The 25,088-nt window shown below is 38.8% G+C and overlaps 1 protein-coding gene and 1 pseudogene across 1 annotated transcript in view; one reads left to right on the top strand and one right to left on the bottom strand.

Moving 5' to 3' along the window:
* Positions 1-5: 5 nt before the first annotated feature.
* LOC122076010 lies at positions 6-14,871 on the bottom strand (annotated as a pseudogene).
* A 2,679-nt stretch (positions 14,872-17,550) lies between these two features.
* The window catches only part of LOC122075507 (uncharacterized hydrolase YugF), a 10,380-nt gene continuing 2,842 nt past the window's right edge, over positions 17,551-25,088 (top strand). The window contains 9 exon segments of the mRNA XM_042640559.1: positions 17,551-18,152; positions 19,712-19,784; positions 19,787-19,811; positions 19,903-20,000; positions 20,092-20,165; positions 21,104-21,190; positions 22,319-22,408; positions 24,487-24,579; positions 24,688-24,783. Coding sequence (XP_042496493.1) covers positions 17,973-18,152; positions 19,712-19,784; positions 19,787-19,811; positions 19,903-20,000; positions 20,092-20,165; positions 21,104-21,190; positions 22,319-22,408; positions 24,487-24,579; positions 24,688-24,783 — 816 coding nt within the window. The 5' untranslated portion in view covers positions 17,551-17,972.

The following is a 25,088-nucleotide window of genomic DNA, read 5'->3' as shown; positions in this document are numbered from 1 at the left end:
TCAAATATCAGGAAACAAAAATGCAGTACTTTCCACTAACAAGAAGTTAAAAATTACACCACTGCAACATGGAAAAGAATTTTTCCACCCGTCTGAGCCCGGATGAAACCCACAATAGACCAACTTGGGGCAAATCAAAAGAAATCTTGAGCATCAAAGCCACTGCACAGGATCATCAATGTTATTGATGCTAAAAAAGGAATTTTATGTTTAGATTCCCTCTGTTTTTCCATTTTTGCGTTCTTTTTCCTTTTTATTTTCAACATCTACATCAAAAATGTAAAAAGAGGCCTCCAAAATCGCAAAATGATATGTCAAGCCAGATATCAGCGTAGCCGGATCAGCTACAGCGCCTATTTTGAAGGGAACATGCTTCTAACAGAATCATAGCTAGGAACATTTATAACTGCCAAAAGAAAAAAATAAACATCATAATCAGATGTTAATGAAATTAAGAAAAGATTGTCCAGCATACAAGTACAAAACAATTACCATCTCCCCATGAAGCCATTGTGAGTGGTGAGCGGATAATCTGCTGTGCAATTGAGGTAATATCCTCCAAAGTAACTTCATCCACAGCCTTCAAGAAATGCTCTACAGGCTTCCTGCAAAAGACAGTAAAAAAATTGTCATAAAAGATTTCCCAACAATTTATTAGGAGAATTATGATTGGGGAGGTGTTTCTTGCGAGGGAATGTGCTTCCTGCGTATGGACAAGGGCCAATTGGAGTGCACGAGGAAGCATCCACAGAGATGTCATTTTCCATTTCATGGGGGGGCAGGCAGGTCATTTCGCCTACCATGTGTCTGGGTGCAGGGGCCACGCTCTCCCTCAAAACTTTTTCCTATATTCTAGTGCATCTAAGGCATGAAGCCCAATTATAATCTTTCTATTGCATCCAAGGCACAGTGCCCTATTTTTGTCACACAGTTTCACCATTACATTTCGCTTATTTCATATGGTGTAATTTTTACATGAATACCATGCCCAGTTTATCAACCAAATTTTTTATTTTTTCAGGTCCCCACAATCTTAGTAAGCTCTATCGAAAAATTGCAGCTGATTGGATGGGATGGCCCAAACAGAAACACATTTACATCATCAACCATGTGTTACTAGTAACACTAATACTTAGCAAAGAGCATCTAGGGGAAAAGAGGGGGAGGGGAGAAGAAGCTTCATGCACAGATTGCACCAGGAAATTGTGCAAATAGAGTGGGCAATTGAGCAAGGATGTATACCTCTCCCCATATGTCAAAATCTGTCGTCCCATATCTTCTGATGCAACAGTCTACATAACACCCAACACGTTGCAAGTAAATGATATGCTTGATGTGGATGAAACAGAACCATAAAAGAACATTCGGCACTCAATTAACCATCAGCAAAGCAAACTAACAACATACCCTAGATTCCAGGTTCATCAAAACTGCAGATTTTGTAGTAGCTTTGGCACGATCCAACTCTATTTGATCAACTATAAGGCAAGAACAAATAATGTCAGATGAAGCATTGCATAGTTGATTAATCTCCAAGAAAAACTCGCAGCAAACAAAGAGGTTCAACATCAAACCATGACGAGGTGTTGCAACTGCAGTTAGCTCTGATGCCGCCAACTCAACCGCTTTTGATACAAAGTTAGAGTCCTAAAGCCAGAAAGATGAAATTAGCATTTAGAATGATTATAGGGGGAAACATCATGACCCCTGGGTGAGGATACTTTAAAACATAAACTAGAATGTGAAGGAGCAGTGCTGATGAGACCAAGCCTATTGTGATCCGCACTGGGCTGTCCAATAATGAAATCATGGCAACAGGGAGCACCCAAGATTTTCCATAGAGCTGCCCTTGACGGATGTGATCCCATCACTATGGGCCCACAAATTTTAATAATTTCAAGTACAAAAAGCAATGGCAATTCTGTAATTTAACTGGAGGTAGATACAGGTAAGGTCTCAATTGAAGGACAGTAACTCCCAGTAGATGGAGAAATTTGGGATGAAACTCCAGGGTTTGAATCACCCAAAGGTGTATGAGTTTCGCTCCAAATTTCAGGAAGAGCAGTAAAACATGGTGACAAGAGATATCGGAGCTGTAATCTGAGACGAACAGAGAAAGAAAGAACACCACCACCATGTAACCTCAGCCCACAGCAGTGCAAAAACTCGAGTAAATTCCATTCAATAGCCTTTGCTACATCATGTATTTAAAGACTTAAAATAATACTAATATCTATCCAAAACTAAAACAAAATGTGACACTACAATGCAGGGGGTTTTTTAACTTACTCCCGAAGAAAGAAAAAACCAAAGGAAGAAGCAACTCCCTTTCATAAATAGTAGGTCGGCTGGAAAGAAGATCCAGGAACGCAACCGGCCTCTGACCCCAGCAGCTTCCAATTCCACGATCCCCCCCCCCCCCCCGGGTACGGCCCTTTTTTAGTATCCAAGTAGGAAACCAAGTTTTTTTTTCTTTTTAAAAGACATTTTAAGGCCAAAGAGCAAACATGATTTTGATAATCAAATTAATGAAGCTGGCTTTGTCTAATGGCTGAGAGATGTTCACAATTTCAAGTTTAGCCCTCTCATCCCCCACCCCCCTCAAAAAAAAAAATTGAGTCTTTGAACAGTTTTTGTATTTGATTTATTAGTTAAGCACTTTATTATTAAAAACATGTGCTGTAAAACTTGAGAACCACAGAATCAAAAAGTGCTAGCATTGAGATCAATTTTTTTTGATATGGGGCAAGGCTTGGATTTCTAATTACAAAGCAAATGACTACTTTATACCTCCATATTGGGACAAATTCATCGATTGTGAACAATTTTGATAACTGAGTTAATGAAGCTGGCTTGTCTAATTAGAGATTGAGTAGAGTAAAAATCCAACAAAATCTTCCAAGATTCATACACCAAAATAGATGAAGAAAGATAAGGGTGGCTTACCGTTGTAGCATGTATCCCAAAGAGGCCAGTATTATTGTAGATACTGTTAAATGCAGAAAATGACTGAACTTGTTGATACTCATTCAAGACACGGAGATCTGTCCAAATTAAGATCAGGTAACAATATATTAATGTGCAGCAGTCAATTAAAATATCCTTCAATATTAAAGCAAAGCATGTGTGTGTGTAATGGGAAATTATTACTGAGCTATTTTCAAAATTTGTATATTTCTATACATGGATTGACATTTAGTGAAGACAACATAAAATGGGTCTCACTAACTCAGAAAAAGTTGAATTAGGCTATGTACTGTAACGTTCTGAAAAACTGATTCTTGTGTTTTTCCGATTTTCTGGAATAGAAATAGGCAAAAAGCTGTATGGTATGCCCGGTTCAATTTCTTGTTTTTTTTTAAATGAACCAGGCACTGTTTATAACTTGGAGTCCCTTTTTTGGCACATGAAAATTTTGCTTTTCATTATCAGAATAGATTCTGAGCAAAAGGCCTGAATCAATTGACTCAACTTTAGTGAGGGGCATAAATGTCAAATGCCACTACAAACATAACATTCTCATAAAAAGCCTCTCTTACTCCTTGTTCTTCTCTATGCTTGAGTACAAAGTTGCAGAAACGAGCAACATTTTGTGCACAAAGTTGAAGAAGCTCGCGGGACCTTGATTTCTACCTCATCTCGGTAAGTTATATTCATAATTTCTCTGCAATCAAGCTCTAGTTCTACAAAGTAGAATTTGCAAGAAGTGAGGATTTCTGAAGTTCGAGTTTTGGAAAACACCCAACTCAACAATCAAAGCCTTGATGAACCAGCCGTTTTCGTTCCATTGTTCCTTCCTTCAATAAAAACTTTCTGAAACAAAAACTTATGGCTGGCGGTGATCGATTTTTGCAGGATCCAGTCATAAGGTTCAAATTCTCGTTTTTGGGATGAGACTCTTGTTCTAGTTTAAGGAGGAGAAAGGAGGGGAAGAAGCTAAAGAAGATAGCAGAGGTTTTTTGTTTTTTTCCTTTTTCTTTTCTTCAGTTAATTGGTATAGTGCTTCTCTAATTTTAATCTAAGACTTCAAATCTCCTATGGGTTTTTCTTTATCTGGGCAATGCTGAATGAATAATAACTGGTACATGGAAGATAAATTGCAAATGCATCATCGTTTCATTGCTTTGTTCATCTGTTAATTTTTTCACCCCTGATCACCCAATTCATAAGTTTAAGGGCTTCTCCTTCAACAATTTCTGCTAAAACTTCTATTACATTGCAAAATTGTAATAATAAAATGGGTTGTTGCTCAAATGTCACAATTTGAGGCTTTTTCAACATCTCTCACTCGTTTCTGTGATCCGTTGTGGCAATTGGTTGTTCCCTAAATAATAAGTCCCAAGAGTTCAGTTTTCCAACATTGAAGAGTTAACCAATGAGTAGTTAAGCACTACCCAAGAGTTCTTCTTCATGATATCTGTGATTTCATGATAGATTTTCCCAGGCTAAAGTTCTTACTTGTAAAGCTCTTGCCTTTCTGTTTACTTTTCTTCTGTGGCATATATTTTTATCTTAGTGCTAAAAGAAAATGAATTGGCAGATGGGTAGTGCTTAACCAATGAGTGGTTAATATCGCTCAGATGATTCAGATTTAACTCCCGCAATCCCCAACCAAAATGAGTGAGTCTCAAATGAATTGCTTTTCTCTTTTCCTTTCTGTTGTACTACTTTTCTAAATGGGTAGTGTTTAACCAATGAGTGGTTAATATGGCCTCAAGGATCTTTGTTTTAGGGTCTCGCAGTCATGCTTCAAGGATCCTTGTTTTTGCTATACTGGTGCCAATGGAAATTTTGGGTTAGGAATTATAAATGATAAAAATTTATTACTACTGTACTACTTTTCTAAATGCATATTGTTAAACCATACATGTATATGGTTATATTGAATCCTCAGGGTTGAAAACTGTGACTAAGTATATATGATGAATGAATAACAAATACGATTATGTTAAGTGCGAACTATACAGGTTTATATTTCTTCCAGGTTTGATGCAGATAAGTCACTTAATGGGCTTATTTTATTGCAAATAAGCCTTAGGTTGGGTTATGTATGTGTTGGGCATTTGATCCCATAGGTTTCTTTGTAATGCGCCATTTTAATGGGCCTAGAATATGGGTAGAAAGTAGGAAAACGGATGTAATTCATTAGTTTAATTAGTCCTTTTTGAATCTATTTCCTTTGTATTTCAGTTTTCTATCAGTTTAGTTTCCTAGTTAGTTAAGGATTGGGGTAGCCTTTCCTTTTTAGTGTTTGAGTCTTCTACATAAGTTTGTAAAGGGCTACAACATTGAACACAATTTGATTGAATGAAAAAAAAAAAAAAAAAAAGCTTTGTGCTGGAGAACTGTGAGATGCAGTGTTGTTAGAGACATCTTGGGTGAGATGTCCTAGGTAAGAGTGAGATACTCGACCAACCTATTCCCTACCCCCATTATTCCCTTCATTCTCTTATTTCTGTTTTGTTCATACTATCTGATTTTTATTGAGTTTACTAAAGATCCTACCTGGATTGGATCACTTGTGAACCAATCTTACATTAAGGTTACAAAAACATTTTTTTTCAGCGTTACCATATAGCATTTAAGACACAGAATCACTCCAAAATCACAAAATAGAAAAATGTGTGTCGGACCCAAAATCAAGTTCTTAAAACAAAAAAGGCACATTACAGGGCCTTACTGACGAGGAAAATGTGGAAGAAGAAATCAATAAAACAGCATAGAAATGAAAAAGAAGGCCGCCAAACAGGATGGATTAAAAAATATCTTCAAGAAGTGCTGGTGTGTAACAAAATCTGATGCCATCAACAAAATCAATGAATTCTAATAAGAGAGGTGGTAAACAAATAATGCGAACTTCGGGTCAAAACCCAAAGGTTTGGTCACTATGGGCCCACCTAAGTGTACAATAACAAAATATTAAAGAATACCAATTCTGTAAATAAACTAAAGTTACAAGGGGAAAAGGCATAAGGTAAATAACCAGAATTCGAAGGCTACTTTGAAAGGTGGATGTGTGTATTAGGACACAAATGTCTTTATACTTTTTGTATGGGGACAGTTAGAAACAATTATAAGAGTTGGAAGACTTTGATTTAATAGGAAAGGAAACACAAGGGTACTTTAGAATTAAAAATAAGGCAGAATAAAGAAGGGAATATGGGTAATGTAGATAATACTTAATGCTTAATTTATGCAAATAAGCCTTGGGTTGGGTTATTATGTGTTGGGCTTTGATCCCATGGGTTTCATGTAATGGGCCACTTTAATGCCTAAAATATGGATAGAAAGTAGGAAAACGGGATTTAATTCATTAGTTAGTTAGAGTCATGTTTTGAGTTATTTCCTTGTTACTTCAGTTTGAGTCAGTTTAGGTTTCCCTATTAGGAATGACTAGTTAGTTACCTACTCCATGTTGAAGTTCTAATCCTACACTTCTACTCCATGTTGGAGTTATAGTCATAGTCCTATTATGAGTCCAAGTCCTGCTAGGAGTGTCTAGTCCTATTTGGAAACTAGCTCCTAGTTATGATAGGATTGATACTCTCCCTCTTTAAATAGAGGAGCTATGTACTCATAATTTCATATTGAATAATGAATATTGCAGTCAATTGCTTTTAACAGCGAGATAGCTGTAGTGAGATGCCGGCCGAGATAGACCCCCACCACACTTATCTTGCTTCTTCTTCTCTTTATCTTCAATTTATGTTCATACTTGCTGGTTCCGTTTACTGCTACTATGAAAGTCAGAGAGAATTTCAAATTGTCCAAGTTATCAAAATCAGAATCGACCTTTAAAAATGTCCCATTCTTGAAGCCTGCGATCTCTCTCATCCCCCCATTCTGTGTTCAGATCAAGTACTCACTGTTAAGGGTTGTTCTAGGTGTTATAGGACCACTCGGTCCTCATCTGGAAGCTGTCCAAGAAGTCCAGCTTCTGTTCCTGTAGATTCTCTCTCATTCTCTCTCTTAGGTCTGAATATCAAGAAAGTACATAACTCCACAACCAGCCTCAGAAGACTACAACTTTGGGGTTTTTTGCACCCTCCCTGAGCCCTACAATTGACCAAATTTGCAGCTCAATTGGAGCCCCACAGACCCGGCCGTACTCTCTGTCACCATATTGCAGGTCTCTCTCTCCTGTGGGTTGGGTTTGGGCTGGTTTTGCTCCTGCATTGCTATTGTATCCTTGGTGGTTTATTTGATGGTCTTATTCCCTTATATCCTGGTCCTATTTGTCTTGTTTGGGGCTATCAATTGTTGGCGTTAATTACCTATAACTTACTCCTATATTAATGAGTAATTAAGTTAACTTGAAATATGGGTTTACGATATATCCACGGTGGTAGTCTTCGACCTCTGGCTATCGAACCAGTGGCGGAGGACTCAGGTTCAACAGAAAACTCCAACCCGAGGAGTTAGGGTTCTGATTCGCAACAAGGCTCCCTGAACCTCAGGTAATAATAAACCCACTCAAAGCTCAATCAATAACATCAGTATGTGAAATACATCGGTGGCACAAAACAGGGGTGAACTTGATGCAGAGATCGATCTCACAACAGGACATGATTCAGGGGTTGAGCACATATTGGGTCGCCCTAAGATGGTGATTCAGCACCCCAAATCTCAAGGCCAAGCAACTAGGGCTAATAGGTCAGCAAGGTTGTATTCTGAACCTGGAAATACCACCCAACAAAGATGAACCACAAATATGTGCAATGAAAATCAATGAGGACAGCAAAGTCGTACTGGAAGGAGAAATAAGAACAGAAAAGACTTGAGGGAAAAAGCATATGGAAGAATCACACCTGAAAGAGAGTAGTAGTAGTCAAACCAATCGTTTTCTCTTCTGCAGTGTATAAGTCAAACAAATTCCATTCCAAAATCTAAAAACTATGTTGAAAGTCTGGCCTCCATATATAACAGAAAAAAAAAAAAGTGTCCTATTCAAACTCTATAGGAAACTAAAATTGGACTCAAAACTCGATGTGCTAACAATGACCACCAAGGCAAAGAAAAATTGACAAATAAAATCCCAAACAAAAGAAAAAAAATCCTACAAAACCCGGTTGGACCAACACCCAGATTTGGACCTGGTTCCTCTTGGGTCAAGTTGGACCAGCCCTGTAACTGCATCAATAAGACTACAAGTTTGTTGTTCTAATCCCATTGTATCAGGCTTCATTGGTCAATGATTCACATCAATCAAACTGTTATCAATGGTATCATAATTAAGGTAAATGCAAAGGTCAAGATTCTAACAGCTTTTTGAAAGAATCTGGAAATACTGGAGAAAATTCTAATTGCTCATGGATTTAATCATAAAGTGAACAACAAGAGCTTGCTTTCCTTCAATAGTCGTTAGCCACAAAAACCTCCATCAACCTAATTTAAAATTTGTCCATGGGTCACACAGGTCCTCCCCACAGTACTAACACATTTTATGAGCAGAAGGGAATATATTATGATAATATTTGGTCAGGGAAAGGGGGCTCATTTAAGAGTAGAAACTTGATTTTATCATATGGTCTAAGAACAGCAAAAGCATCAGATCAGAAAGTTGCTAGCTAAGGAAAATTTGGTGGCAGAGCAGTTTTGTTTCCTCGGAATTGTGCCCCCCTAGAAGCTATCTCATTTTATCAACAATATTATCCCATTCCAACGGAGGCAAAATCCGTGAACCCTTTTGCACTTTGACTATGCCAAATTGGGGATCTAAGGTATCATTATTTAGTGCGGTGAGGCTTCCTCCCCATAGCTGCTTTTTTTCTTTTTGTTTTGCTGCTTTCTTTCTTTATGTTCCTATGATGCCACTAATTTCTTTGTTATCCAACTCACATAGCCGAGAGTACATCCCTTTCCCAGGTCCCCCAGCAGAGAAAGAGCCACCTCCTCCCATAAGCATCTGTAGGAAAGTAAAAAATGTATTATTTACCTCCTATCTTAAAATAACACATGAAAAATCATGGAGAAAATAAAGAGAGCACATAAAGTGAAACACCTAGATGGAATTCTAGGGCGTCAATGTCATAGCTTCCTTCTCCTTATGCCACCGCCAGGGACTTCGAAAGCAAGGGCAACATGAGTCTTCTGACAGACAAAAAGAAAAAGGAAACTTATCAGAAGCACCACAAATTAATTCAAGTGGAACCAGGAAGAAAAATAAAGATAAACTGTTAAGATCAAAGACTTATAATACACACCGCTGAATCAGCTTGACAGCGATAATCACCTCCAATATACACCGACTTTGGCTCCTCAGGACGGGGAACACTGGGAAGGTCAGACAGAAGAGGCTCTGCAACAGACAATAGTTCCTCATGTTTGACTCCAGATGCTACAAGTACCATTCGAGGAGCGGTATAATTCTCCTGAAATTCTCAAAGCAAACAGCAGTCAGCAAAAAAGGGACTCATACATCCATCCATTCAACTATACAGATGTAAATTACATGCTCGTTTGTAGGCAAATCTCCTTAGACTTCTTTGCTAGGTGGCCTCTCAAATTTGAAATGGCCAGTCTAAACCATAGTCACCATTAAACCCCAGAAGAAACCTAAATAGGGACATTTCCTGGGAAGTATCCACCTAAACAAGCTTAACCATCTAATTTAAGGAACTTCTCTCTTTTCTGTTTCTCATATCATTTCCCTTTTTGGGTACCGTTCTTTTTCTATCTTTGGTAACAGTATTAACATCAAAACCATCCATTAGATGAGTGAGGACTACTTGGTGATGCAAACCCGGCGTTCAAAAACCCTAATGTTGGGTTCGGTATCCCCCCCCCCCAAGTACGCCATAGCCAATAGTAGGCCGGCTATAGCAGAACCATAAATATCTCAATGTTAGAAGGAATGGTAATCATGTAACAAAACAGAACTTTCGAAGGGCAACTAGGTGATTAAATAGAAGAATACACAAAAGAGTAATTAGTATTTATTGCATAAGGTTAGACTGGTAAGAAAAACAAAATAAAGGACAAAAGGAGGGGCAATCTTGGAAACAAGAATAAAATATGATTAAAATCACAGATCGATTCAATTGTCGAGGGCTGCACGTATCACCCAACCAGAGCATGGGTTAAGCAATTCTAAGAACTGAAATAGAAAGGTGTAATAGGGAGAATAAATGAGGTAATAGAGAAAGGGTCCCCTTGGAGAAGGAAAAAGAAGAGATGAGAGAGAGGGGGGATGGGTCGCACGAGCCACTCAGGCTTCTTCAAACAACTTCCAATTTCATTCCATTACCAAAATCCATCTGATGCACTCGGTTACAACCATATTTGAAGAAAGGGAAAAGTGTCTCTGAGCTACAGCGTACTGCACGCTCAGACACATTGTAATTATTTATTATTTTATTTTATTTTAAGGAATAAATAAATAAAGTAATCAATGTGTATGGTACATTGTAGGCTCAGAAAACCCTTGTCCTCAAAGAAAATAAAGATTTCTACAAATAGAAACTACTATAAAGCTAGGGATTTAAGCAACTAGGAAATTAATAAATCCTACGTATCTAACTCTAACTAAAAATCCAATAAAAGATAATAAAAATTACAAAAGAATCTCAAATATAAATTAATAAAATCTTAAAATATCCTACAAGACCAAAGACCCAAATTTGGGCCCGTTTCTCAGTTTGGGTCTCAAAAAGGTTAGGCCCGGTCAAAGGAAGTGCTCCTGCATCACTTGGCTTATCCAAATGTCAAGTTTCATGTCCACCTCAATTGCATGGACTGCCATCTATTAGATTTTTCACCAATAATTTCAGCCATCAAAATTTTTTACATTCTAATTCAAAGCATCCAAAGAGGAGAGCTTTGTTCACCACACAACATACAGCCTTCAGGCTGAAATCTATCATCAAGGGAGGGTATGATGCAGAATCAAGGTTCCAGAAGCAGAAATAAGATTTTATAGTATGACTATGACATCATAGCCATCAAAGCTAGCATGACAGTCACCATGACAACCTGTGTCCGTGACATGACAACATGTGTGACATGACATCCAGCGATTCTGGAGGTTTCCAGATTCTCAAAACCTTATCCTCATCTCTGTTTCTTTTTTTATTGTAGAGCCCATCTTGGATGGAAAAAATTTATTCTGGTCTAGTAATTTTTTTTAACGTTGCAATATAGACCCCAAGTCTTTTGGAGCTTTCCTATTGCCTGGATGATGTAACAAGTTAGATTGAAGCTTTCTTGTTGCTTACATGATGTAATAAGCTCTCCTCTTATCAGCCAACCAAAAGTTCATAAGAATAGTTATAAACATATGTACTGGCCATAGGCGTCCCAACGATTTTTAAGACTAAATGGTTCAGTTTTTCTCTGATTTGGTTCTGTGGATTCAGACCATACCTCTTAGGATTCAGCGGTGTTTACCTAGTGGATTCCAGACGTACTTGGTGGATTCCTGACGTAGTTCAAACAAACAAGAAGGACAACAGCAAATCAGGCCATCAAATTGGACTAGAATGGACTAATATGTTTAACTTTGTGTGTCCAATGGGTTATATGGGCCACGGGTCTAATATTTTTGAGTTTACTATTGTAATAGACCAATTTTAGAAGCGCAAATATTAAGGATTTAAGGCCTATAAAGGATTAGAGTTAGTTTCAATTTTAGTAAGCTTTATTCTTTACTTTAGTAGTGTATCTAGAAGGCTAGATAGACAGATTCCTACATCCAGCCCCTAGTTTCAATTTTTTGTGACATTCTAGAATAGCTTCTATTTTGAATAAGATTTAAGTTGGTAAGGGATTCTCCCCACCATACTTTCATTGAAGTTATAAATAAAGAGTAGGTGACCATACCCACTACCAACGATTTAAACAATTTGCTAATCTTAAGCTTGCTAGTTTATGCGAGATTTAGAACTCCCTCGCTTTGATGCATTGAAGCCCTTGGTGGGATGCCAAAGGTAGCTTGGTGAGAAGCCACGTAGACTGGTGAGAGGCTGCGGTCAATTACTAGGTGGGAGGTGCCAAGAAACATATCCTTCTATACTTCTGTCTTCTATCCTTTTCTCCTTCCTTGGTGGTTGAGGTACTGATATTGTTTCTATTTCCAATCAATTACAGATCACATTACCATTGAATCTGACTTCTATATGTACTGTTCTTTTTGAAGTCCCAGGATTAGTCAGTTCTATTCTCAACTCAACTATCAATTCCAGGAGGTCATTGATGTTCTATTTTGAACTCCCTGTGCCGGTGCTAACACAGCATTTTGACTCCAGTTACTATTTCTTAACAATTGCTAATACTGATCAACTTCTATTTCTGTAATCTGTTTCTATTTTCAGTTTAGTTTCTAATTAAACAATTGCTATTTTCTATCAAGCTTTAGGTTCTACTTTCACAGCAGTTTCTATTTGTTTAATTTCTGACTTCTGAGATGATTCTTAAATCTATTTTTTGGAAACTTTTTTATATATTGGTTCCTTGACTCCAAATCCAGCCATTGGATCTTGAACAGGTTTTGAGGGTTTGGTCACTACCTTAACTGGGGCACTCAACCTAAGTTCTGTCCTCAGTAGGTTGACCTGCTGTGAGATACAGAAAAAACTCTTAATTCTGGTTTCTATTTGGAGTCCTAATCTCCACCTTTGAGTGGGTTAGGATCCCATTAATTCCAATTGAAGAGTAAGATGGACTCTTGGTGGAAGAGTATATGATCTTTCACAGGATTTGGCGGATTCCTTCCCTGAGGTTTAGGTGGAATCCCAACCTGTTATCTATCCTTTTCTATCTATCCTGTCAGCTGAAAATCAAGACATAAACTCACATCTTAGCGGCTTTACTGTTTCTGTCCAATTTTCAGTTATGTTTGCTTATTTGCTTTAGCTATGTTCTGCTAGAATGATTTCAGTTTGCTTCATTAAACTCTGGTTAAGCTCCTACTGAAATTTTGTTTGCAACCCAGAGTTCTCCAATCGATTTGAGTTCTGCACTTCCTCTTAGTTTCATACTTGATCCGTGCTGTTAATATACATTCAAATAACTTTCAAAAATTCTTATTCAATTACCCCTGAGCTTCTGTAATTCTGGTTCTGATTCTGTTCAAGTTAATTTCTTGCTGGATTTTTCTGGCCCGGGATTAATCTTTATTAGGGTATTATGGCAAGCATGTGCAGCGCTGCTGAGTTTCCGGATGATCTTCCACATGAAGGATTCCAGTGTAAAACTAAACTTCCCAGCTGCAAGACTCGCCTAGAAAACTCTATATAACATAAATGAGCACCCAAACAAATAAATAAGAAAAGAAAATGCCAGTAATAAAACAGAGATACAGTTGTCAGGATCTTACCGCAACAAATTCCTCCAAAATTGTACTATTCAATCTGTTCAATGCAGATTCAGGGGCCAAAAGAGGATTCGCCAGTGCACCAGAATAGCCAGCAGAGTGAATTGCCTCCAAAAGCAAGCCCTGGGGGTTGTTCAAAATTTCTGCAATCTCTGCTTTCACCTTCTGCAACTGTAGCAGCACGAGATGCATTTATTAAAAGCAGATCCAGCATCGCATAGAGAACTGGTGTAAAACCTGTTCAAGGAGTAAAATCAATTGAACAAAAGGGAATCATTGAGTCTCCTGTTCATTGACCTCCCAGTCCAAAAACACTGGATTCCTCACAGAGTCAACAAGCAGTTCCACCATTTCAGGAACAATGTCTTCAGGGCATCATAACTGTACCCCATCTGTTCCCGTGAGGCCATGGCCGTCACATTGCCTCCAATTGCTTCAACTTCCCTCACAGTACGCAAATGACTCCTGTTCCTGGTGCTCTTGAAGGCCATCCGTTCCAGCAAGTGTGTGGCCCCCAGAGAGATGGGTGTCTCGTAAATGGAACCGCAGTCAACATATAGACCAATTGAGGCTGCCGGGTTCTGCTCAACCAACCCACCCAAGAGCAGTTAGTACACACACACACACACACACACACACACACACACACACACACAGGGGGGGGGAGAAGAGAGAGAGACCGTTGAAGTTTCTGAGGCAATCCTGACACCATTGGGGAGGGTTGTTATCTTAGTCTTGCTCGGTTCAACATAATCCGGCAGGAGGCGGTAGTGTGACATGGAAGAGGGAAGTCAAGGGGAGGGAGAGAACTAGAGCGTTCCCCTGTGAGCCAGCTGAAGAGACCACCAGAAGAGGATGTCTTGTTGACCACAGCGCTTGAACTTGCAAACCTGGCTGCTGCCCTATTAATTCCGTGACCCTATTCGTGCAGTTCCACATCAAACCAGGACACCATTCGATTTCATGAGAACCCCATATATGAAATAACCCAACAAATCATTCTACCACTAATTTATCTTCAACTCTTTCTCATATAAAGATTTCTGGGGAAACCGAAACAGAGAAAAATGAATCCGATCCTCCAGTTTCTTTGACATTCTAGCAACCGTCACAGATCTCTGTCTAAGAAAACTAATGTTGAGTAAAACTAAATCCCATCATCAGAATAAATGCCATCCAACTTACCATCAAAGTAGATCAGATCCAACTAGAAAACATTCATTTACATATGAAATCCATCGAAACAAGAATAAAAATGAAACAAGAAACACAGATTTGGGAGCAATTAACATCAAATAATTAATCATTGGCAAAGCTTGTATCAGTCAATTAGTCACATCGGTCCTTCCTCGTGTTCGATTAAATCATTGCTATTAAGCGAAGGAAATAGAATAATTTAAATACTGACCTTAAGAGCCCTAAGTCGTGAGGCTGCGCTCTTGTACATGATCGACTGCGAAAAAAACCCTAAAAAATTTCGGCTCGCTTCCTGCAGCTTCTTGTCCGGGGTGGTGGAGAAACGAAAATAGCTACAGAAAAAAAACGACTAGGTTGTTCAACTATTTAAAGCACGTGCTTTGCGGCAAAGTGTGCATAACACCAGCCCAGGTGTACCATTTATGATGTAAACCGTGACTCCAATTCACGAATTCATGGAAAAATGCAGAGTTGTGGACCCCACATGTGGTGGAGTTGAATATCAAACGGCCTTGCCAAAAAAAGAGTCAAATATCAAACGGTCAAACACTTCAATCACCTCAAGGTTGATGTACTAGTTTTTTATATTCAACCGAACATAGCGTACAACCGATGGCATAACAGCATAACCGCCTGGTGTGTGGGAACTTCAGGTGGGGGTGATTTGATGGAAAATTGTCCCAATTTTATTCACCCTTTGCCTACATATAATTAAATGATGGGCAAGAGATTGGTATTTGATGGTATAGTCTCTGCACTAATGCATGGGGCAATGAGAATAGGTTAGGGTACCAGTAAGTATGAAGTTTTGTGATTTTATCAGGAAGCGTTATTTTTTCCTTTAAATATTTAATTATTTCCTTTTATTCATACTAGTTATATCCTTCTTCTTCGCAGTCACGAGGACAAATAAACTAAATTAAAATCAAAATCAAAATATTATCCTCTTCTTCTTCTTCTTCTTCATTCGGTTCAGACACTTTCTGACTGAATTGGAATCATAACCCATTGAGAAAGCAAGCGCGTGTTCAGTATATTCAAAAACCAACATCAGTGCAAGTGTTTGAAGAAGTTTATTCTGCTTATTCTGTTGGGAGTTGCACATCCCTTGTAGGAAGTAGATGTTAGACCAGCCTTCAAAACCCATATGATGAAGGAACAAACAAGGGAGTTGACTCCGTTTGCGTTCCCACCCTTTCTCCCCAGAGTCCTACCAAAAATATAGGATTTGAGGAAGGGTGGGGTGGGAAAATTCATATGACCCTTCTTCCGACATGGTATATCTATTACTCCATAGGTTGGTTGTTTGGTAGTTTATGCCCCAAGGTAATCAAAATTATCATTTTTAGGGTTTTACATAAAACATTAAAATTATCACTCTTTTTTTTTTATCCCATTTCTCATACTCAAATCCTCTGTGGCTGATAGTGAGTGGTAGTAAGGATCTAACGGTTGGGAGGGCCTTGGCATTCACTCCAGCCATTGGATGCTCATTGCCATTCATTATTGCCTCATCAGAGAGGATATTTTTGCCCATTTTCTCCCTCACAAGGAGGTGAAGCCAAGGAGTGCAGAGAGGGCGTACTATTGAGCATGTATAAACAGAGACTCAAATCCTTTGGGTAAGGTGAGCATGAGTGGCAGTGAGGATCCTAAGGTTGAGACGACCCTAGAATGCACCCCAACCATTGAATTATCATTGTCGCTCATTGCCTCCCAACAAATGATTTTTGTGCTATAAACAAGGCCAATGTATTAGCCATAGAGTTAATAACCATTGGATACAATGGGAGTATTGTTACCAAAGGAAGGGCAAAGAACTTTAATTTCCTCAACAATTGGAGTTGCCACTAGAGGAGGGATTTTGCTGGAATTTTGGATCACATCATGACTTATTGGTTTTCTTATTCAACTTGTATGTTTCTATGGCAAAAGGCCAACCATCTCATTTCTTTGGATACTAATGATGCAAAAGTAAGGTTGTTCCATTGCAACTTAATGGTTGCGACTTCAAATCAAGGAACAATCTTTATGTGATATGACTATTTGAAACTTAAAAATACATAATACTATGTTCTTTGTGTAATGCTAACATTCTTCTTTGAAACTTCTAACCTAATTGCTACAGAAATTTAGCTAGGGGTGCAACAGGGTCGCGTTGGGCTGGGTTTCTTAAAACCTTAGCCCAACCTTGAGTCCCCTTAGCTAGGCCCAAACCCGGCCTGACCTTAACTCAAGGCCGCAAAACTTCAACCCTGGCCCTACCCTTCAGGGTTCAGCCCAACCCTTACCTGCTCTGATTGGCCTTGATTTTTCACGGTCGGGCTGGGATGACCCTGACCCTAACCTTGGTTTTCCATCAAGGGCTAAGTATACCTTGACCCTGATATTGCAAAATATGAAATAACTTAAAAAATATATATTCATAATAAAGAGGAGATAAAAAACACAAACTTACAAATTTATTGGTAAAAAAGCAAGAGAGATATTTTTTCTTTGGTAGAAAAAAAACAAGAGATAACTTTTTTTTTTTTTTGTAAAAAAAGCAAGAGAGAATGGTGAGAAGATTATTAGGAGTTATGAGGTGTCAATGACTCAATGTCAAACAATATATAAAATTATGTTAAATTCAAGGTTAACATCAATGTCACAACCAGGGTCAATATCAAGGGCAAAAATCAAGGTCGGGTTCAGGAAGGGTTGGGCGGGCCAAAGACATCAACCTTTACCCGTCCTGACCCAGACTTAGGGTTGGATCGACCCTCAGGGCCAAAATTTTTGAGTCGATACTAGTTCAAGATCAGGACGGGCCAAGGGCAAGTTCGGCATCAGGGCCAAACTTGCACCCTAAATTTAGTTACACTCTTGAAAATATATATATATATATATATATATATATGTCACACGGCGCATACGCCTGTACGTATGTAGGTATAGGTGTAAGAGCAAGGTGCATCATGCGAGCATCATCAATTATTTGGCATCACGATTCACAAGTGGATAAATAAAAATTTGGTCAACTTTCCTGGCGCCAAAGGCTCATCCCACATTTGCCTTCCAAGCCTTCCTGTTCACGTTTTTGTCAAGGTACAACTTTTTTGTTCTCATATTCTTTGTCCTGATCTGATTTCATTCGTTCCCATTCTGCAACAGTAAGCAGCACGTCATTCTGCAACAGTAAGCAGCACGTTCGTGGTTTGTTCAGTTACACGTCGTTACAATTCTGCATCACAAGGACAGAGAGAGAGAGAACAAACAGCTAACGTGCTTACGGTGACATTGAATCTTACTTACGAAAAAAAAAAGACACTGAATCATACTGGCAGTGGCAGAGGCAATGCCGTGCAAGGGAAAAAGGACTAGAGGAGGAGCCTTAGGAAGACGCATCAGTACTTATCTGTTATTTGTTAAGCGCAAGAACTCAGAAGCCAAGTTGCGTAGGTGGTGAATTAGTGAATACTCAGCAATGGTAGCTCTCCAAGTGGGCTTGGCGCCAATCACAGCCACGAGGAAAAGCAGAAGCTCAAGGGGTGGATTTGGGGTTTGGGCAGATGGGTTTCCACCATTTCTTCCAAACGAAATCGAGAGAATCAAAGACCCATTTGCTCGAAAGCTGGCTAAAAGGATTGAGCGGCTTCCCGTACAGGTATTTCAATTTTTTTTCCCTCTCCACTCATACTTCCAATCGTTGTGTCTTTGAACTTCAGTATATGTTACCTGTTTTAGTTTGATTTCCTACGATTTCTAAGGGTTCTGTGCTTGTGTTTGTATGGTGTGGTTGTCCGGTGGGGGGGACTTGAATATTGATAAATGGAAGAATTATGTGGCTGATTTTATTTTTGCCCTGCATTATTCTTTTCTTCGTCCCAAAAGCCCCTTCGGCTTCTCAAAATCTTCTTTGTTTGGGCATTGTAGATATGGGTCATTGTTATATACTGGAAATTGCTTGTTTCTGAGCCCCACTCCACTTCCCAATATCTGCTTCAAAGTTTTGAAAGCTCAATCTCTGTTGGTCTCTGTTTGGTTGAGTGGAAAGAGAAGGAAGGGAAAGTGAAAAGTGAGGAAAATTTTATTTCTGATGAGTGTTTGTTTTGGTGGAAAATGATAGAGAGTTTAACTTTCCACATCTGTCTTCTAATTTGGAAAGGAAAATAGAAGTGGGTTGCACTTTTCTAGGGAAGTTCTGGAAAGGTGATTGACACTTCCATGCAAACAAACAGTAGAAAAATACCTTGTTCTCTTGCACTTTTCTCAATCCCATGATTTTCCATCTAATCAGACAGGTCTTTGAGGAAACATATAGATGTCTCCCTAGGATCCATTTGCTTTGCCTAAATGCAGGGAAGTAATATAAAGCGGGGGAAAATTTGTCCCCCCTCTCCCCAAAAAATTGAAACCCTGTATGGCATCACACAGACAAGTATCCCTGATATGGAGGAGTTTCACTTGGACAAGGAAACTTAAGAACAGGGAGGTCAGTTGGTATGATCTTGCTGGGTAATTATTGAACAAAGAACTACTAATGAACAACAGTTAATCCAGCAGGATAGAAGCATTTAAAAATCAAATCAAAACTGAAATTTTGTGGTAAAAGCATAGAAGATGAAGAAACAGAGAATATATAAGAGTATAAGAGAGGGATAGGGAAGTAAATAAACTGGGGAAAATTTGCAAACCCCCCCCCCCCAAAACCATGAACGAGGGATCAATAAATTATTTGTCAAACATAAGTACATAACCAAAAGTTTGCCCAAGTTTGCCAAAGTAATTATTCATTTTGACCTAACTATTATGATGCCCTTGATGACTACATTTACATGTATATAGAATATAGATAGATAGATGCACAAATATATACATGCTCCATAGACAATCCAACAGAGTTCCGGCAGTTCAATGCCACTCCATGTTCCTGCTCCAATCCACAATATGGTCACCAGGGAACTGAATTTTAAATGATCTGCAGGAAGGGATATGGATTTACTTATTATCATCTTTAGGAAGACCTTGAATGAGCTTCATGGATGAGCTAGCATATTATATTCAATTTTCAGGAATTCAGAATCAAGTTGACCACTGGATGAAGCAGAGAACTAGTCTGTTTGGTTTTTGTTGTTTGGTGATTTGTGATCAAGATTAGGTCTCATCAGTTACGTATTCATCATGGTCTCTTGTTTTTTTTTATTTACGCCGGTGCCGCTACAGATGCAGGTTGGTGTCTCAGAGAAATGCATTATGAGTAGTTGTGTGAAACCATTGTTGGAGACAGAGAAAAATCCTTGGTTCTCCTTCATGGTTTTGACAGGCAAGTATCATATGATAATTATATTTAGGCTGTATTTTATGCATGCAGACATTGCTTGCTGAGCTGGTATAGTTCATTTTCTTTTGTTCAGCTCTTGTTTAGAATGGAGATCTGCATACCCATTACTGGAGGAAGCTGGGGTGGAGACATGGGCTGTGGATATTCTCGGCTGGGGCTTTTCTGATTTAGGTTTCAATATGTGGTTCACCTCTAATTTCCTTGGAATATATTCTTTCAGTTGTTATAACACGTACCCTGGGTTTTCATTTGCCTGTATCAGAAAGGCTTCCTTCTTGTGATGCGGGCCATGTGGCATCAAAGCGAAATCACCTCTATCAGGTATATTTATTTCGAGCTTCTTATTAATATATAGGGAAAAGAATCAACTTTATGCTAGAGTACTATTTCCCTCTCAGATGGAGTTCTTTATTATTTTCTCTCTCCTGCTCTGACCTTGTGGTTCCCATGTGGATGGTACCATTCTCTGCACTGCCATTGGTGTGGTGTGCAGATTCCTCCCTCTCATGGGGAACCTTCTCCCTAAGATATAAATGTTTGTCTACTCAACCACTTTTTGACAATAGCTGTTCTTCTAGGTGTTTATGATTGATAATTAGAATTTTTTTGTCATAACAGTGAATGGTACCCAAGTACACTGCACTGCTTCCATGGTGTATGTACTCATTGGTCCTATCCATTTTTGATACCTCAAAGATCACCACCAAGATGGGTCTTGCAGACATTTGGCTATGGTTTATGTCATGATTATCAGGTTTTCCTGGCCTGGTCGGGGTTGGGGACTTGGCCAAATCCTCAGCTCTTTGGAATGAGTTTGAGATTGCCATGCTTTTGGTTTTAGGACCGAATTTGGTTAGCAGGGGGGGGGGTATGTAATGATCATGGAGACTCTTTGCTTCTCACACTTGATGCCTTATCATCCAGCAAGAAACCTTGTTCACTTATCAAAAGGAAAATAAAAAACCTTGACGACTGAATGCTTAGGTCAGTTAGTTGAATAGCTGATGAGTGTATGGAGACTTGAACTTGATGCCCTCCTTCTATAAAGAGATTATAAACGGTGTGGTATGGTTTTCTGCTATCCTCTCGGCTACTGAAGTAATTTCTTTAATAAAACCTAATTTGTTATGGTTTTTCATCAATTGGGTGGTCTGGGTGGGTGACCCCATCCTCCAGTGAGGCACCATGCAGAATACGTAGTGGAAATATATTTTCTTCTATTATCAATCTGGGGCTCTAAATGTTTTTGTTTGATCCATACTGTAGCTTTGGAGTCCTACATCAAAAGGCCTATGATATTAGTTGGACCAAGCCTTGGTGCTGCTGTTGCAATAGATTTTGCAGTGAAACATCCAGAAGCTGTAAGTATTTCCCTTGAACTTATGAGCATTTATGTGTATCAATTTTGTGGAGAGGTCGGATAGGGCTTTTAATTTCTGCTTGCTTTCACACTCAGAACTTTTCTATGTGGGAGAAATTGGGTTCTACCTGGGAGAAGTACATGTTTTGGCCCGGAGTTTAACTCATCTCTGAAAGATATTCCTAGTCAAGGTTGAAGAACCCTGAAACTTGGATAACAGTATCAGACTGATCCAATGATGTGCCAAAATCTTGAAGTATAAAGTCTGCGAGGGGTCTTAACACAAAGAGGCAAAAGCATGACTTAGTTAAAGTCTGTTAGGGCTCTTGAACTGAATCTTGATAATTTTTTTTTTAAAGTTGGCAACAACAACAATTTATTAGAGATGAGGAAAGGATCATAGATACAATGAGCAGAATCCTGGAGAAAGAAGAAGAGAGACTGGGGATACGTAAAACTATCTCTGTTACAACCAGCAAAAGCCATCCACACCTCTGAAACTACAGAAGAACTACAGAAGAAAGTCCTTGCCAGAGCTGTCCTTTGAGACCCCTCCCTCTGCATGCCCTTTCACCTCGATAGATTGCATTCATTTTCTGTTTGCCAATGAGTTTGGGGATGGTTGTAGGTGAGAATACCAGTAAAGCACATGAGGAAGAGATTGGCGCAAGGGACCTGGTCCACCTAGATAGTTTATTTGAACTATTTCTGGATTTCAGCCTGGTTGAGTTGCCCTTAGTACTGGGATTCGGACTGTGAATTTAAAGGGATAATTAATCAAGATAGTAGTAATATTGCTCATGCTTTGAGTGGTATCCCAAAGTACTCTACTTTTCATGGACCCCTTTACTTCTTGACAAAGTAGTCTCCTCTTATATTCTCTTTTTTCTCTTTTCATGCCACAAGGTGTACACATCAGTCTGTACCAAGGGGGATTTATTCTGCATCGTAATATTATTTGACTAATTTCCCAAAAAAAAAAAAAATACTGAACAGACTTTGAATTCTTCTGACCTCCCAAACCCTTAACTCTAAAAATGGTTCACCTAAAATCTGATATCCTTCCACTATTTGGATCATAATCTTCCCATGACTATCTTACTGCTGTTTTACTTCTCTAATGTTGCAGGTAAAACAGCTGGTGTTGATTGATGCAAGTGTGTACACTGAAGGCACTAGAGATCTAACTAAGTTACCTAGAATAGTATCCTATGCAGGGGTGAGTGTTTTGCATTTTGTACAGGAAGTAGCTCCTGATGCTTGTCAATAATTCTGGACTTGATGTTTGTTTGATACATAAGATCTAAGAAATAAGAACAGCCATTATTACTTGTAGAATTTCATCAGCAATAACGTGTCAAATATGATCAATGGTAATTTCTTGTATCCATGGTTCCCTCATCCTTTATGGTACTTGGGGGATGACACTAAAGGAACTGCCTTCAATAATAATTGTGCAAAGAAAATGTTTCAAAAGATTTTCAAACGTAATACTGTGCATTATGTGTTTGAGTGAAGCAGCACCTATGCTGTCTCTCCTTCTCTATCATTTTCTCTTTGGAAGTGTGGGCTTCCAGTCTGAGGGAGCTTAAAGTGTCATTGGCCGTCCTGGTAGATTGTCTTCCTCTTTTGAGGGTTGGGAATGGAAAAATTGTAATCCAAGAGGGAAGAAATTATTGCAAAGTAGGCACTATCCTATAAAAAAACCTATGATATAGTGGGAAAAAGGGAGAATTTTCAACTATCTAAAGAGTTAAAAAAAAAAAAAAATTATTGTTTAGATCTTCTGACCAGCTGTTTTGGAACCGTTATGGAGATGAAACCTCTATTTGTCAAACTGAGATTCACAAGAAATGTTACGAAAGGCATGATGTGACCCTTGGAATTACCTTTGACCTCAAAAGGCCTGAAAGATGATGAATTTCACAACTTTGAACAAGCAAGAACTTATCCACCAGCCTGAAGAAAACTTTTATTGTTCTTTTCAGGAGAATCCAGTTTTCCCCTAAAGGTACCATTTCTTGCCGGAAAATATTGACCTCAACTCTATCCATTCAATAAGGATATAAATGGGTAGAAGGATAACACCGAAGGAATTAAAACAAATCTTGTTCATTGACGCTTCCATATTTAGCATCCCTTGCAGATCAGAAAATTTCTATTATTATCTTTCGAATTTTGAGCCTTCACTCGTGATTTCTTCTTGTTGTTTGTTCTTTTCCTTTTGAGCTTGACTGTTCCGTTGTGATGATACTTCAAATGGATTTCTATTTAATCATTTTTTATTTGGAATTCTTCAAAACCTCAGGATAATAATCTCTTTGTCTTTGATTTGGATTCTACTTGTTCCACGTTATGCAAACAGAGTAAATTCTCTTAGCTCTTGTTCTATAGTTATGGTGGATCACTTATTATTAAAATTTCAGCCATTAAAAGGGTGGATAATCATTGTATTTGAAAATATTTTTGTACTCATAAGTTACATTTATGTGAGCTGGTGCTGGTCCGGATTAAGTGTAGCCAGAGCAGTACCAGTGGCATTATCTGCCACCTGGCAGGTCAGGTGCGGTCTAAATTTTAGGGACAAGTAGGCCCCACCCTCCCCTACTTATATGTGCTAATTTTGGGCCCAATCTGACTCCGCCAAATGCCAAATAAAGAAAATATAAAGGAAAATGTGCAATATGTGGTGGGTGATATGATTGAATTAGGGCGCCAAATGTGACATGTGATCAACACATGGCAACCTGTTCTCTTTCAATGGTTCATATTTTCCTAGCTGGCATTTCATGGGGGAAAAGCTGGGTGGTGGAACTGTCCTTCACATTTAGACAGCCTGGACTGCTTCACTTTTGCTTATGTATATTTTAAGAGACCAAGGTCATCAGTTACAAAATCTACAACTTGCTGACCCTGTGAAGTGGAGGACAGTTGGCATGAACACAGGAGGCTAGGGCCTACCATTTGATGGATCCCATGGGGATATCTCCTTGGTAGAAGATCATTTAATGGTTATAGTAGTGTCTGATGTGATCTTGGTTTTTGTTTCAAAGAATGGTAAAAGAGACTAGAAAGCCTAACAATGGTTATGGAATTAGTCAGTGCTAGCTTTTTGACTTCAGGAACTTCTAACAAGGGTAAAAAAATATGTTCTTGATAGATTCCACTGCACCAGATGAAGTATACACCTCTATTAATGAGTTTACCTAACATCTCCATTTCATATAATATCCTTCCTTTTGGTATTTCACATATTCAAATCTCTCAGAAACTAACATTGACACTTTCATATCCCAGGTATCTTTACTGAAGAGCATCCCTCTGAGATTGTTCGTGACTTTTTTGTGCTTCAATAATATTTCATTTTCCACCAGCTTAGACTGGACCAATGTGAGAATTTGAAGTAACTTTATATTGTGGGTGCGATTTTATTGAGTAGGAGATTTATACTAATGATTATAGCAATAAATTAATGCTCTCTTCTTGTGTTCATTCTAGGTGGGCCGCTTGCATTGCCTATTACCTTGGTGGGAGGATGCTACTGTTGGTTTTATGAATACTGGCGGCTATAATGTTGGCTCCCTAGTAGAAAAGGTACATGAGAACTAGGGAAGGCCATTGATTGAAACACAGTATTAGATTTCACCTTTCTGGCGTGCTTACAGAAAAAAGAAATCCTTGTCCCAGATGATGGGAAAAAAAAAAAGAAGGAACAAGAAAGAGCCAGCTTTCCTACCTGTATCATATGTGTGCCATGCATGGGCATTTAATGAATGGCTAAGGGAGTGTGGACTGTGGACTACTTATTCTTCCATGTGGATGATTGTGGCCATCTCGTCCATAGGTTTTCCCTTTTGTTTGCCACAATCTCCCCACTCCCCACTCCCCCCAGCCCCCAT

This window comes from Macadamia integrifolia, chromosome 4 (genome assembly GCF_013358625.1).
Source record: "Macadamia integrifolia cultivar HAES 741 chromosome 4, SCU_Mint_v3, whole genome shotgun sequence".
Taxonomy (NCBI): Eukaryota; Viridiplantae; Streptophyta; class Magnoliopsida; order Proteales; family Proteaceae; genus Macadamia; species Macadamia integrifolia.
The sequence above is the reverse complement of the archived record's forward strand: the minus strand, read 5'-3'. Positions and strand labels throughout refer to the sequence as shown.